General features: G+C 39.7%; 1 protein-coding gene across 7 annotated transcripts in view; it reads right to left on the bottom strand.

Moving 5' to 3' along the window:
• VPS13D (vacuolar protein sorting 13 homolog D) overlaps positions 1–14,457 on the bottom strand; it is a 252,521-nt gene that overhangs the window by 76,598 nt on the left and 161,466 nt on the right. For 6 of the 7 annotated variants that reach the window (XM_058552933.1, XM_058552934.1, XM_058552936.1 and 3 more), the window contains 2 exons: positions 10,045–10,179; positions 8,440–8,607 (listed from right to left, as the gene is read on the bottom strand). In XM_058552933.1, the coding sequence (XP_058408916.1) occupies positions 8,440–8,607; positions 10,045–10,179 (303 nt within the window). Of the gene's footprint in view, positions 1–5,285; positions 5,413–8,439; positions 8,608–10,044; positions 10,180–14,457 lie in introns of those variants that run through there. The other variant, XM_058552939.1, reaches the window with a different exon arrangement.

The following is a 14,457-nucleotide window of genomic DNA, read 5'->3' as shown; positions in this document are numbered from 1 at the left end:
TTAATCAAGGTAACTGACCACTGTGGTCTCATTTTCCTCATCTGTAAGATGGGGATAATGCTTCCTTCCTTATAGGGTACCTGTGAAAATTAAATGAGATAGCCTAGATAAAGCTCCCAGTCCCACACTTGACATACGGTAGTCACTCAATAAATGATGGCTATGTTATCCACATCCCTTTCCGATTTCTAAGGATGATACTGACCAAAGAATCCCCTCCTTCTCCTAAGAAAGTACTTTGATTTAGCTTTTCTTCAAAATGGACAGAGACTTATAGAGATAACAATTATAAAAGGGATGCACTACCACATACCCCCAGGGTAACTATTTCCAGTCAACCTAACAAAGCTTGAACACACTATTCTTTTACTCACCATGCTTACACTAGGTCAGAAAACCACTACTCTTTGGGGGACACAAATATTTCCCGTCTTTTCAATTCAGCAACTGAACATACTTTTCCACCACATAGACTGTAGTTTTGGAAGATGCAGTGAATTCCTCTGAAACACGAGATGTTCAGTCTAAGAAGATAACTTAAGGACTGGATTCTTAACTGAGCTACTATCAGGAAATGAAGACAAGTTTTAAACTTGCCCAACCTTCTTGTTTCACAACGAGAGCTCGAATGGCGGTCACTGCTCTGCTACTTCTGGCTATCGAGCTGCTTGATTAGGGTGGGGGCAGCTGAAGGCCATCCGCCGCGCTCCCTCATGCGCAAGGCTGCTGAACAGGGTGAGCGAGGCCTGCCTGGGAACTGTGGCCACTCATGCGATTCTCACGCCATCATCTGACACACATCCCTGCCCAACACACTTCCAATTCCCATAGGTATTTGAGATTTGACCAAGTTAGGACAGGTCAATGATGGGTCATTCAGCATCTAAAATTCGCCTCTAACCAAAAAGGGCTCAGACTAAGAGAACTGTTTCAGTATTCAAGGTTATCAGAGGAAAATAAAACAAAAACTCTGTTGCCAACAATTTGAGTCATTTCTCTATATACAACAACTTGAAGGCACCTCCTCTTGGCTGGAAAAGAAATCCCTTGGGTGGCTTATTTAGGATCAAAGCCTTTTTGAAAATAGAAAACTCTACATTCTCTGAGGGATAGATCACTGTCTGAAGTGAATTTCATTTAAGCTAAAGTTTTCTGCCAACTTAAATACACTAAAACCCCAATGCTTCTAAAAAGGCATTCACCTATTTCTTGCTTATAGGTACATGGAAAAGCTATTATGGGGATAATCAGCACAACTATAAAATGGAACAGTCATACATAATGACAAAAACAGATACAAGTCATAAATTGCTTTTTCCCCTTTAGAATCCATGCAGGCAGGCACTCAGTACATTCTTTTGCGCAAAGATAAAACTTTTGCCTTGAATAAACAGTGCTTTTAGTCTTGTTTGAGCCTTATAAATATACTGCCTACAAAACAAACACAAATGCTGTTTCTTAAACAAAAGGCAGATGGACCCCTCTGCCCTCAACCAAGTCACAGTGTCTATGATAGGAGGTCGGCTAACGGCAGGGGCTGGCTGAGAATCCCTGGGGCAGGGACAGGGAAGTCAGTTTCCTCTGGATGGCTGCTAGGCCCTGGACCTGGTTTCCTGGGCACAAAGGGCCAGTGAAAGGTTCTCTTGGATGAAAGTGGCTCCTCCACACACTGCACCCCAAATAGAGAGCAAAGAAATGGAAAAAAATATTATCTCAAGTCCTAGCTAGGTTTTCCACTGAACAATCTCAACAGTCTCAATTTCTCTCTCTCTTTCCCACTTAACTTGCACGTATTTATCTTCACATGGCTTTCCTAAAAGTTATCAAAGTTCATTCTGAGACTAGGCAGGGCTTTTTGTTTGTTGGCTTTTTGTTTTTCTTGTTGTTTTTATTTTTTAATATATAGAGGCATGTCTAGAACAAATCAAGCAGTTAGCAATATCTCAAGTGTAAGGAAAGCGTAAGGAAAAATGGGAATTGAGACACTAGTGCAGAAGGTCAGGTCTTGGCTCTGCAGTCACCTGGTTGACCCTGAGCAAGTCACATTACCTCTCTGGGCCTCAGTTTCTTCATTTATATAACAGGGCTAATACTGCCTACTCTATCTGCTGACAGGTTATTTTGATGATCAAATGAAATCACATGAGTAAAACAATGTTTGCAATCACCAAGGTTCTTACTTCCTATAAAGGAGATGGGGATGGTCATGACCAATCTAACACAAGAATGACCATGACCACCACCATTTCCTGAGGGCCTGCTTTGTGACAGAGATGATACGATGGCAGTCACCTTACCAGCTAAAAAAGTGATGTCAAATAATAAGTTTCTCATGGGAAGTTAGCAGTAGTTAATTTTTTATATTCTCTGCCGTGCCTGGAAGAAAGCCTTACACACAAAAGAAAAAACACAATGTAGGAGAAAAAACAAGGCCTTTAGAATTCACTGGACTTGGTTTCAAATCCCTCCTTGTCATTTCTAGCTGTGTGACCTTGAAAAAATTATGTTACTTCTGTAAGTCTCAGTTTCCTGATTTGAAGACGAGATTAACATACATAAGACAATGTATGTAGACGGCCTATCACAAGCCCTGACAAACAGAGGGTGTTTAGTAAACGTTTATAAATCAGTGTGTGAAGCAGGGTGTTTCAACCCTGATCTTACGCCTTTTTCCTACTAACGCCATTTGCAACAAAAAATAATATAAAATCAGTAGGTCTTTATCCAAATCATAAAAAAGAAAACTGATTTAAAACAATAAAGCAGGGCCGGCCCCGTGGCTTAGTGGTTAAGTGCGCGTGCTCCGCTGAAGGCGGCCCGGGTTCGGATCCCGGGTGCGCACCGACGCACCGCTCCTCCGGCCATGCTGAGGCCGTGTCCCACATGCAGCAACTAGAAGGATGCGCAGCTATGACAGACAACTATCTACTGGGACTTTGGGGGAAAAATAAATAAATAAATAAATAAAACAATAAAGCAATGGCTAAAACTACATAGAATAAGATGTATTAACTAAACACCAACAGAAAACTCATATCTCCTCGACAAAAATTAAGATCTACAAAATCTGAGCTGTGAAATTTGGGCTTCATAGAAATAAATACCATAAAGCAAAAGAGAAAGAAAGAAACCTACCACACAATTGCACCTAGTGAATAATGAACCATGAACAACCACTCACTTTGATGAAAATAACTTCAGTTAAAAAACAAGAAAAATTATTAAAATATTTGTCTTCATAAACATAGAGTCAAAACATACCTGGGTTCAAAAAGGTACCCAGGATCAAAAGCATCCTATATTGCCTTGATAAAGACACAAAGAGAAGGATGGAAAGCAGGACAGAAAGAGCAGAGATTCCATTAGTGATGACCAGAAGTGCTCCCCTCCTTTGCTGGAAGAAATTAAGCATGCTGTTGGCTTTCTTCCTTAGGAAGACCAGGTGACAGCTGTACAGAGCAAAGACTGAGTTTCTACAGGGGCAGAAAAGAGAATGGAATCATTTGCTCTATTGTTAACATCTGAGATTTTCTTAGTTTGAAAAGAACTTTTATTTTTTTGAGAATAACTACATAATTTTCCTGTAGGTACATGAAAATATTACACAATAACCACAGATAAAAGGGAAATTAGAGTCTATATAAGAGAGAGAATTTGTTCAATGGGCGTCTCTCCAATTCTCTGGCTTTGAGAGAGTTTGGAGGGTCTTGCAGATACTCACACGACATTCAGCTAGAAAAAAGTATGCTTTCTGCATTTCATGTTACAGAGAGAAACCTGCTCCTCTGACATGATTTTAGAATTTGAAATTCTGTGCTTTTCTTAAATAAATCATATTCCTAGAAAGGATTCCGGGATCGATCATCTTGCCATGGCCTCAGGAATGGGATCAGATCTTTAAGGTTCTACTCAAAAGGTTCGAGTCATTTCATGCCTACCCAGACTAGGGAAACTAAAGAAAAAATAAACAAGTGGGACTTTATCAGACTAAAGAGCTTTTATAAGACAAATGAAATCAGAATCAAGATGAACAAACAACCAACCAGCTGGGAGAGAATATTTGCAAAACATACATCTGACAAGGGGTTGATCTCCATAATATATAAAGAACTCACACAATTGAACAACAAAAAAACAAACAACCCGATCAAAAAATGGGCAGAGGAAATGAACAGACACTTCTCCAAGGAAGATATACAGATGGCCAATAGGCACATGAAAAGATGCTCAACATCACTAATCATCAGGGAAATGCAAATCAAAACAACACTAAGATACCACCTCACGCCCGTTAGAATGGCCATAATCACCAAGACAAAAAACAACAAATGTTGGAGAGGATGTGGAGAAACAGGAACCCTCATACACAGCTGGTGGGAATGCAAATTGGTGCAGCCTCTATGGAAAACGGTATGGAGATTCCTCAAAGAATTAAAAATAGAGATGCCCTATGATCCAGCCATCCCACTACTGGGAATCTATCCAACGCACCTGAAATCAACAATCCAAAGAGGCTTATGCACCCCTATGTTCATTGCAGCATTATTCACCATAGCCAAGAAGTGGAAGCAACCTAAGTGTCCCTCGACTGACGATTGGATTAAGAAAATGTGGTATATATATACAATGGAATACTACTCAGCCATAAAAAAAGACAAAATCGTCCCATTTGCAACAACATGGATGGGCCTGGAGCGTATTATGTTAAGTGAAATAAGCCAGAAAGAGAAAGACAAACACTGTATGATCTCACTCATATGTGGAATATAAACCAACACATGGACAGAGAAAACTGGACTGTGGTTACCCGGGAAGTGGGGGTGGGGGGTGGGCACAAGGGGTGAAGGGAGTCATATATGGGGTGATGGACAAACAAAAATGTACAACCCAAAATTTCACAATGTTAGAAACCATTAAAATATCAATAAAAATCAAAAAAAAAAAAAAATCAGAAAAAAAAAAAAAAAAAAAAAAGGTTCGAGTCATTTTGCCAAGATCCAGGCAAGGGAGTCATGGGAGAGATGCTCACAGCTTGGTGGCTAGTCCCTAAATCATATCACTTCAGATTTGGAATCCATAAGCTGATTTCTGGAGTTGGGGGATGAGAAGAAAGGCTAAGAGAAACAATGGGATAAAGGCATAGATTATTTCCTAGTTATATTTCCTTGAGGATAATATTAAATAAATTAAATAACAGTTAAAAATGTAATGAGAAATTCCAGAAGTGGATATGATAGACCTGAAATTAAAAATTTTCTATGAATAATTCACAACACCTATCCACAGACCTAACCAAGACCTGTAGGTCTATTACCTTCTTATGTGACAGAATGAATTCCCTTTTAACTTCTCACTGGGTTTTCACACACTTCATCTCTTTTGCTTCTCAGGTCAATGGGGCAGGAGAATGACCTTTTCATAGGTTAAAAACAAAAAAAACGCTCAAGATTAACAGACAAAAAGGATTACTTACAGGTAGGCATGGGATTAGAACACAGGTCTCCAGACTACCAGCCCTAACCTCCCCTCAAAGCACAACTCTACGACTACAACAATGGTTTATGTCCTTTTGGGAAGCATGCACCTCTCTGAGTCCAATAAAAACTTTAGATCCTCGCTCCAGAAAAATGCACATATACGTAATATTTATAATTAATTTCAAGAGGTTTATGGAGCTTCTCCACTTCGCTCAAAGCTCACTGAACCAAGGTTAAAGCCTTTTGGTATTTGCAGGCAAGTGGGGCTGGCTGGCTGGAGTTCATAAGGTGCACTTCTGTCTTCACCAACTCCTTTCTTTAATCACTGGAACTCAGGCACTCTTTAAAGAATACTTCCCCAGGCCAACAGTTGATTATTGCGGTCATTTGCACTTCCTTAAACTCCTTTTGTGTACACAGAAAAGCAAACAAAACATTCCCCCAAAGCAACATTAAAGGTCTGATTTCAACCCACAAAGCTACAAGAAAATGGAGACCTTTAGCCAAACTACACACACGCAGAATCACAGATGACCTAAATAGGCATTTAGTCGACAGACCTGCTTTTGGAGCTACCATTTCCAATATGAAGGGGTAATTTTAACGTCCTTTGCTTTTTCATCTTAGAGACATATGGACTAATTTTTATAACACATCCAGGGTTCTTGGTATCAAAATAAATTACACAGCAATTCCTCTGGGTAGCAGCCTATGACGCCAATACTGATTAGCTTACTAAACGCGAGAGAAATACAGGAAGAAGGACCCCAACCACAACGGGAGCAAGGGTTCCCATTCGAGAGGCTCGGGTCCTGGAAAGCAATACCCTTATGTGAATCTAATGATAATATAAAGCATGATATCCAACAAAACGCATAATCACTGCCACCAGGTCTTTATATGGATTGGCGGTGAGGGTGGGGGCAGGGAGTATTCTGCCCTTTCTTTCTGCTTAAGTTATATTCTCATGCTGACCCTCAAGCTTCAAAAGCAGTTTTCCAGGGGAAACAGAAGAACCAGGAAACAAATGAGACTTCATAAATGAGGAAGAATAAAGAAAGGGCCAATCCTTTCCACCAGGATGTTGCAGGGAAACTCTGGAGAAACCCACACAAGGTCTCACCTGCGGAGAGGTCACGGGTGAGTTTACAACTTCCTCATTCCCATCCAGAAGGTTAACTAGAGAGGGTTCCTAACAGCAAGCTTGGCCCAGATGGAGTCTGAATCTCCCACTCGCCGAGCCTGAGACCCTCCTCCTGTGTAGACTGTTATATATTGACTTTCATTTCAAGGGCATTAACGGCTTCCTGGTGGCTAAAGTCTGAACGTTTTACATCACTGCAAATCTAAGAGTCAAAGTGAAGATCCATTTTTCTTGTTCAGCATGTATTTTTCAAAGTTTTCACAAGGTCGTATCTCATTATTGTCACAGTAAGCCTGCAAAATAGGTGCATTTCTATTCTCAATAAACCACAAGCTCAATAGAGCACAAGCTCACTTATTTTTCAAATTAAAGCAAAGTCCAGGGGTACAAAAACAAAGAAACGAATTATAAAACCAAGGAGACTTTCCTATGCTAATTAGAATTTAATAAAAATAAACAAAATCTTTAACTGGGCATTTACAACTAAATATTTAGGTGCATCTGTTCATATTAAGTTTAGTAGCTAAAAGAACATGGAGGACTCTGTGCCACTATGGTGATGTTGTATGTTGCCATCAAGAGTAAAGTCCAAGAGCAGGGTAAGATATGATTCAAGGCAGAAATGTGCACACTCATTCAGACTTTGAACCTGAGTCTGTTTCCAAACCATGATTTACAAAGTCTCTCTTGCCCCTACCTTTCACCTTCTCTGAAAGTAAGAATGTTGCCTATTTTGAACCACAAGCCAAACAGTACACTTTTGGTCTGGTTTAATATAACTACAGTACTGAAAAAACTGATCTGACTAAATAACTACCATCTCTGGAAAACAATCTGGAATACAGGAATAAATTCCCAGCTTCCACATATTATTATCAAGAATGCCATGCAATATAGAAATGTTATTCCTCTCTAATTTCTTACCTGCTCTTCATGATAAATTCCTTGCGGCACCATTAGTGTCTCTTTTTAAGGCCATTTTTATAGCCTAGTGGCCTAGGGCACAAGTGCACCTATGATTTCACTACAACAAATGCTCTGCAGTAAATAAGCAGAGACAGAGAGCACAGGTGCTTTCTCAAACCTGGTCCATCCACGAAAAGGTCAATCTCTAGAAGAAAAGTTTGTTGAGCTGACAGGAAGGGGAGGAAAGCAGAGATCTTTAGAGGCCTTTCATATATATGTTGTCAAATAGCAACTCCCCTTCAACTACCGTCACCTTTTCCAGCTTCACAAATAAAATCGGATCCAGCCAAAACCTAAACTGCAGAATAACAAAATGTCCAACAAACAAGAGGCCAATTTAAAAAAGGCCAACTAGACAGCAAGACACAGGAGAATGACACTGCTGTCCTTCCGCTGCTGGATTCAGATGACTCAAAGGGTTGCTTCACTCTAGAAGGATGTATTTTAGTTCAGACTTTGTCCTGTAAGGTGTGGGGAGTAACTGGTAGATTCTAGGCAGGAGACGGGCACAATCGAATTCTATGTTTTAAAAAACGAGTTCATTTTGGTGGCATTTTGAAAGTTACAATGAAATCCAGGGGATCAGGAGGCTACTGCAGTGCCCAGGGAAGAGATAACCAGGGCCTGGACGAAGGCAGTGGTCATGGAGAGAAGGAAGAAGAGATATTTCAGAGGTGCACTCAGTGGACCGGGCGCCAGGTGACTGGAGGTGAGGGAAAGGCAGGGCATGTGGGCAATGAAGATAAGCCCATATATGTAACTTCTCACAACCTATTAACCATAAAAGAAATTACAGTAATGCAGCGGACTGATGAGGTTAATTACAATGGAATTGCACCTCTATTTCCTTACCTTGGCAGCAGAGTTTGATACTCCGTGTGTAACATTTCTGATAAGGCCCCCAACATTTCCATACTTTATCAGTCCAGTGACCCCTTCAGAAACATCATTCAAAAGCCCCATGGGATTGCCGAGAAAGTCCACTGATCCCAGGATCCGAGCTGCCTGGCTGAGGAGTTCCTGCCAAATGGAGTGGGAAGAGAAGAAAATCAGCACCGGTTTATATTTGCAGATTGAGTGTCCCAAGCAAAAGGTTAGAAATCAGTCTCGTCCTCCAGTCCCACCAATAGCAACAATGACCTTTTAATCCTCATCAACTGCAAGCTCCTGTCCTTTCAAGAGCTCCACCTAAACTTCTCCCAGTATGCACATCCCAGAGATCACTTCTACCACTCACACTCTTCAAAGCCATTTAGAAGAATAACACTAGCTATGAAACAGGACAGACTCTTTACAAGTATTTATTATTTTATACATCATACTCTCCTTTCCATTGCTCCTACAATTAGGGAATTAATCAGCAGCAGGGAGAATGTTAAAAGGAAAGTGAGGGAGGGGTAGATTCGTGGTTCCCCTCATAATCTGCGGAGAGAGTCGTGCATAAAGAAGGCACGCCCAGACCTATCAAGCAAACCACCACTTTCCATGTCCCTCCATTGCCTGATTCCAGGTCCAGTAATCTGCTATATCACTCTCCTTACAGTTCAGTGGAAATAGCACCAATTAGGAAAGTCAACGAAGGAAGCAAAGAAGGAAAGGAGGGGGGCCAGCCTGGTGGCAAAGTGGTTAAGTTCACGCGCTCCACTTCAGTGGCCTGGGGTTTGCAGGTTCAGATCCCGGGCGTGTACCTGCGCACCACTTACCAAGCCACGTTGTGGCAGGTGTTCCACATATAAAGTGGAGGAAGATGGGCATGGATGTTAGCCCAGGGCCAATCTTCCTCAGCAAAAAGAGGAGGATTGGCAACAGATGTTAGCTCAGGGCTGGTCTTCCTCACCAAAAAAAAAAAAAAAAAGAAGAAGAAGAAGAAGAAGGAAAGGAGATGGGAGGGAGGAGGGAGAAAAGGAAGCAAGAATAGTATATATATATTAACTTTGACAGCTAATAAATTTGATATGATCCTGACCCATCTATTCACCAAAGAGTATGCCTTGACTTTATATTTTGGTCTTTGCAATGTGGATAATAAATATAAAATGGAAAATGTCCAACTTGATAAAAAAAATTTTAAGTTCAACTCTAGGGCAGGATCTCACAGGCTCCAAGAACACTGGTGTGGTTGTTGAAAGTGGCTCATGTCTAGTAAATACAAAGTTCACAGTATTTTGTGTTATCATGAAAGCATCATTAAACCCTTCAGAGTTGTGACTAACCTAGTGAAAGCCCCTGAGACTAGTTCTGAGGGACAAGACTAACAGCTCATAAATCAAAGGCACTGTTTCAGGATTTTCATGTGTATGGACTTCATGGGCTGTGACCTGACCCATAACACAACAAGCTGAGCTGGAATGTTTAACTGGGTTCTCAACAGTAATGTCTTAGTAACCAAAATTCCCAAACAACAAAAACAAACATTCTACTTGTGCTCTGGCCACTAAGTGCTTCTCCAAAGCTCACCTCCTGGAAATGTTTGAGGATATCATTGATGATGAACTCCTTGGTCTCATAGGGATGTACCCGAGTGAATGGGTCCAGATTAATTACAGCATCTTCAAATCGAATCAATGGAAATCCCAAGGTACTTTTTAGGGCCTAGTTACAGAAGAAAGAAAATGACATACTTTAGCCATAAGATGGCCTTTCAGGGTGCTGTAATTCTAAATTCCATGAAAGCCACAAGTCATGTCAACTTTCCAATGAGAGCCAAGGTTTTGATATTTATAAACAAGGATTTTCCCTGTAATTATAAAAGTAAAATATTAGAGGAAAAAAATATGTATATATCACCCAAAATAACATATATCACACAGAAATAAACACTATTAGCTTCACAGCATAATTCCTTCTGGTCTGTTTTGTGTTTGTATTTTTGTCATGTTTTACTTTTTGTCTGAAGCTTACCACACATACAGAAAGATGTACTAATCAAATGTACTGTTCAATGATTTTCCCCAAAGTGAATGCAACCATGTAACCACCACCCAGACCAGAAAGGAGATTATCATCCCATCTGGGAAGCACCCCCGGCCCATTTGCAGACTCTCAGCCGCTACTCCCTCTTCCCCTAAGGTAACCACTATCCTAACTTCCATCACCACCGATTAGTTTTTCCTACTTTGAATTGTACATAAATGAAATAACCAGTATGTACTCTGTTGTACATGGCTTCTTATAATCAGCAGTAAGTTTGTGAGATTCACTAGGTTGGTGCACATGGTTGCAGTTTATTAATTCTCATTGCTACATAATATTCCAATGTACAAATAAAACACAATTTATTTAACCATTGCTGCTGATGAACAGTTGCATTGTTTCAAATTTTTTGCTGTTATAATAATGCTGCTATGAACATTCTTGAACATTTCTTTTGGGGCACATTGATATGCATTTTCCTTGAATACAAACCAGGGAGTGGAACTGCTGGGTCATAAAGAATGTATGTGTTCAACCTCAGTATATACTGCCCAATAGTTTTCCAAAGCGGTTGAACTGATTAGGCCCCCTTCAGCAGCAGTCTACGAGATCTCCTGTTATCCTACATCCTCATCAACACTCGGCAGAGCTTTTTAAAAAACAAATAGTCTGATGGGTGTGTAACAGTATCTTAAGTGTGGTTTTAATTTCCATTTTCCTGTTGAAGAATGAGATTAACCCCCTTTTAATATGCATATTGGCCATGTGGATAGCCTTTTTTGGGAAGTGCCTACTTTTGCTCATTTTTATAGTGGGTTGTCTGCTTTTTCTTATTGCTTTGTAGGAGTTTTTCTTATATATCCTGTCTAGAAGCCCTCTGTTGAACAGATATCTTCTCCCATTCTGTGACTTCTTTTATTAGTCTTTGAATGGTGTTTTTTGAGGATGAGACATTCTTAATTTTAATGAAATCCAACTTATCAATCTTTTCCTTTATGGTAAGAGCTTTCTGCGTCCTGGTTAAGAAATTATTATCTACACCAAGGTCTAGAGATAGTCTCATATGTTTACTTACAGAATTTTTATTGTTTTGCTCTTCACATTTAAATCCATAATGTACCTGGACTTAATTTTTATATTTGGTATGAAGTAGAGATCAAGATTCATTTTTTCCAGTTGAATATCTAATTGATTAAGCAATATTTATTGAAAAGATCATCCTTTCCCCTATTGTAGTACAGTGTAAACTTTGTCCTAAGTCAAGTGACTGTATTTATGTGTCTGTTTCTGGATTCTCTTTTCTGTTTCATTTTGTCCTGCCTTCTGCCATACCACACTGTCTTAATTACTGTCATTTTGTAATGATGTTTGAAATCTAATAGTGTAAGCTCTTCAACTTTGTTCTTTTTCTTTACTTTGGTTACTCTTTGCACTTTTCATTTCCAAATAAATTTTAGATTCAGCCTGTCTATCTGCCACAAAAAACTGCTGGGCCGGCCCGGTGGCTTAGCGGTTAAGTGCGTGTGCTCCGCTACTGGCGACCCGGGTTCAGATCCCAGGCGCACCGACGCACGGCTTGTCCGGCCATGCTGAGGCAGTGTCTCACATACAGCAACTAGAAGGATGTGCAAGTATGACATACAACCACCTACTGGGGCTTTGGGGAAGGAAAAAAGGAGGAGGATTGGCAATAGATGTTAGCTCAGAGCCGGTCTTCCTCAGCAAAAAAAAGAGGAGGATTAGCACAGATGTTAGCTCTGGGCTGACCTCCCTCACACACACACACAAAAAAAAACTGCTGAAATTTTCATCACGAATGCATTGAATCTATAGATCATTTCGAGGAGAAATGACAACTTCACAATATTGAATCTTCTCATGTATTAACATGGTATATTCCTTTATCTATTTAGGTTTTTTTCAATTTCTCTCAATGATGTTTAATTGTTTTCTGTGTAGAGGTCTTATACACGCTTTGGATTTATTCCTAGGTATCTGTGGTAGAATAAAAATGGCCATAAATTCTTTGCATCTTCTACCATTGGTGGACTCTATTTCCCCTCCACCTGAATCTGCACTGACCTTGTGATTTGCTTCAACCAATCAAATGCAGCAGAAGCAGCAATGTGCAACCTCTGACAGGCCTCAAGAGATCTTGGAGCTTCTGCTCTGCCCTTTTTGATGCTTTCACCATGTGAAGAAGCTGAGACTAGCTTCCTTGAATATGAGAGACCATGTAGAGGTTCTGTTGAGTGCCAACACCAACTGCCTGACATGTGAGTAAGGTCATCTTCTACCATTAGTTTCATTTGACTGCCAGATGACTGCAGCCACATGAACAACCATACGTGAGTCCAGGAGAGGAAGTACCCAGCTAAGTCCAGCCCAAACTGCTGACCCATAGAATTGTGAACAAATAAAACGATCGTTTTAAACCACTAAGTTATGGGATGGTTTGTTACACAGTAATAGATAATAATACTGTATTTGATGTTTTCTTAATGCTATTACAAATGACATCCTTCAAATTTTCCTTTTCTCTATAACTGTTGCTGACATAGAAATACAATCGACTTTTGTACAGTCTCCAATGACCTCGTTAAATTTACTTATGCATTCTAATAACTTATCTGCACATTCTTGTAGACTTTCTATATACATAATCATGTTCTCTGAAAATAATACAGTTTTCATTTTCCTGTCCAGTTCTTATACTTTTTGTTTATTTTATTTCTTTTTTCTTTTTATTTCTTTTTTAATCTTTCTAGCCTACTGCACTGGCTAGGATCTTTGGTATAATGGTGAACAGAAATGGTGATAATGGGCACCCTTCCCTGCTTTCAGTATATCACCATTGAGTATGATGTTTGCTGTAGCTTTTCATAGATACACTTTATCAGACTAAGGCAGTTCCCTTCTATTTTTTGTTTGATAAGAATCATAAATAAATGTTGAATTTTGTCAAAAGGCTTTCATGCAACTATTGAGATTTTTTTTTCTTCTTTCGTTTTGTTGATGTGGTGAATTATAGGATTTATTTGAAAATGTTAAACTAAACTCACATTCCTGGATTAAACCTGATTTGGTTATGATATTTTTTTTCTTCTTCTACACTGCTGTATTTGATTTGCTAACATTTTGTTGAGATTTCTTTCTTCTATGTTCATTAAAAAATACTGGTGTACAATTTTTCTTTACTATTTGATTACTTTCAAAATATATAATTTTCTAGTAAACTTCTTGAACACATTTACATTTATTTAAAATTTAAATAAAATATTTTATTTAAAATATTTAAAATTGTGTCTGATAATGCCAGTATCTGGTTTATCTGTGGGTCTGTTTCCAGTGTCTGTTTTTTCTCTCAGTCCCATCTCTTGGTAGGCCTGGTACTTTGTGATTGAATGCAACATTTTGTATAAAAACTTAGAGAGACTTTTTTTTTTCTTTTTGTGAGGAAGATTAGCCCTGAGCTAACATCTGTTGCCAATCCTCCTCTTTGTGCTGAGGAAGACTGGCCCTGGGCTAATATCCGTGCCCATCTTCCTCTACTTTATATGGGATGCCGCCACAGTATGGCTTGACAAGCGGTGCATTGGTGCAGCCCAGGATCTGAACCCTGGGCCGCCGCAGCGGAGCACGTGCACTTAACCGCTATGCCACTGGACCGGCCCCCAGAGACTTTAAATGAGTCTTTAGCTTCTGGTAGGCAGTTAAAGAGGCTTAATCCAATCAGGGTTTGGGCTTCCTCAAAGCTGGATTTCAGTCTTTGTAAATCTTGGTCTATTTCAGGCTTTAAAAGGCCTGGTCTAGTCCTTCAGCAATCTTAACTGAAAACCAATTCCATTCCTCTACTTTTCATCTCTGCAGAACCATACAAACACTAAAAGGTCTTTTTGGCTCTTCAACCTCCTGGCTGCCACTTTTTACTTGAGTTCTCTCATACTAAGTGACTTA

The sequence above is a fragment of the Diceros bicornis genome, chromosome 13 (assembly GCF_020826845.1).
Source record: "Diceros bicornis minor isolate mBicDic1 chromosome 13, mDicBic1.mat.cur, whole genome shotgun sequence".
Lineage (NCBI taxonomy): Eukaryota > Metazoa > Chordata > Mammalia > Perissodactyla > Rhinocerotidae > Diceros > Diceros bicornis.
Note: the sequence above shows the minus strand (reverse complement) of the source record. Positions and strands in the feature narration are given on the sequence as shown.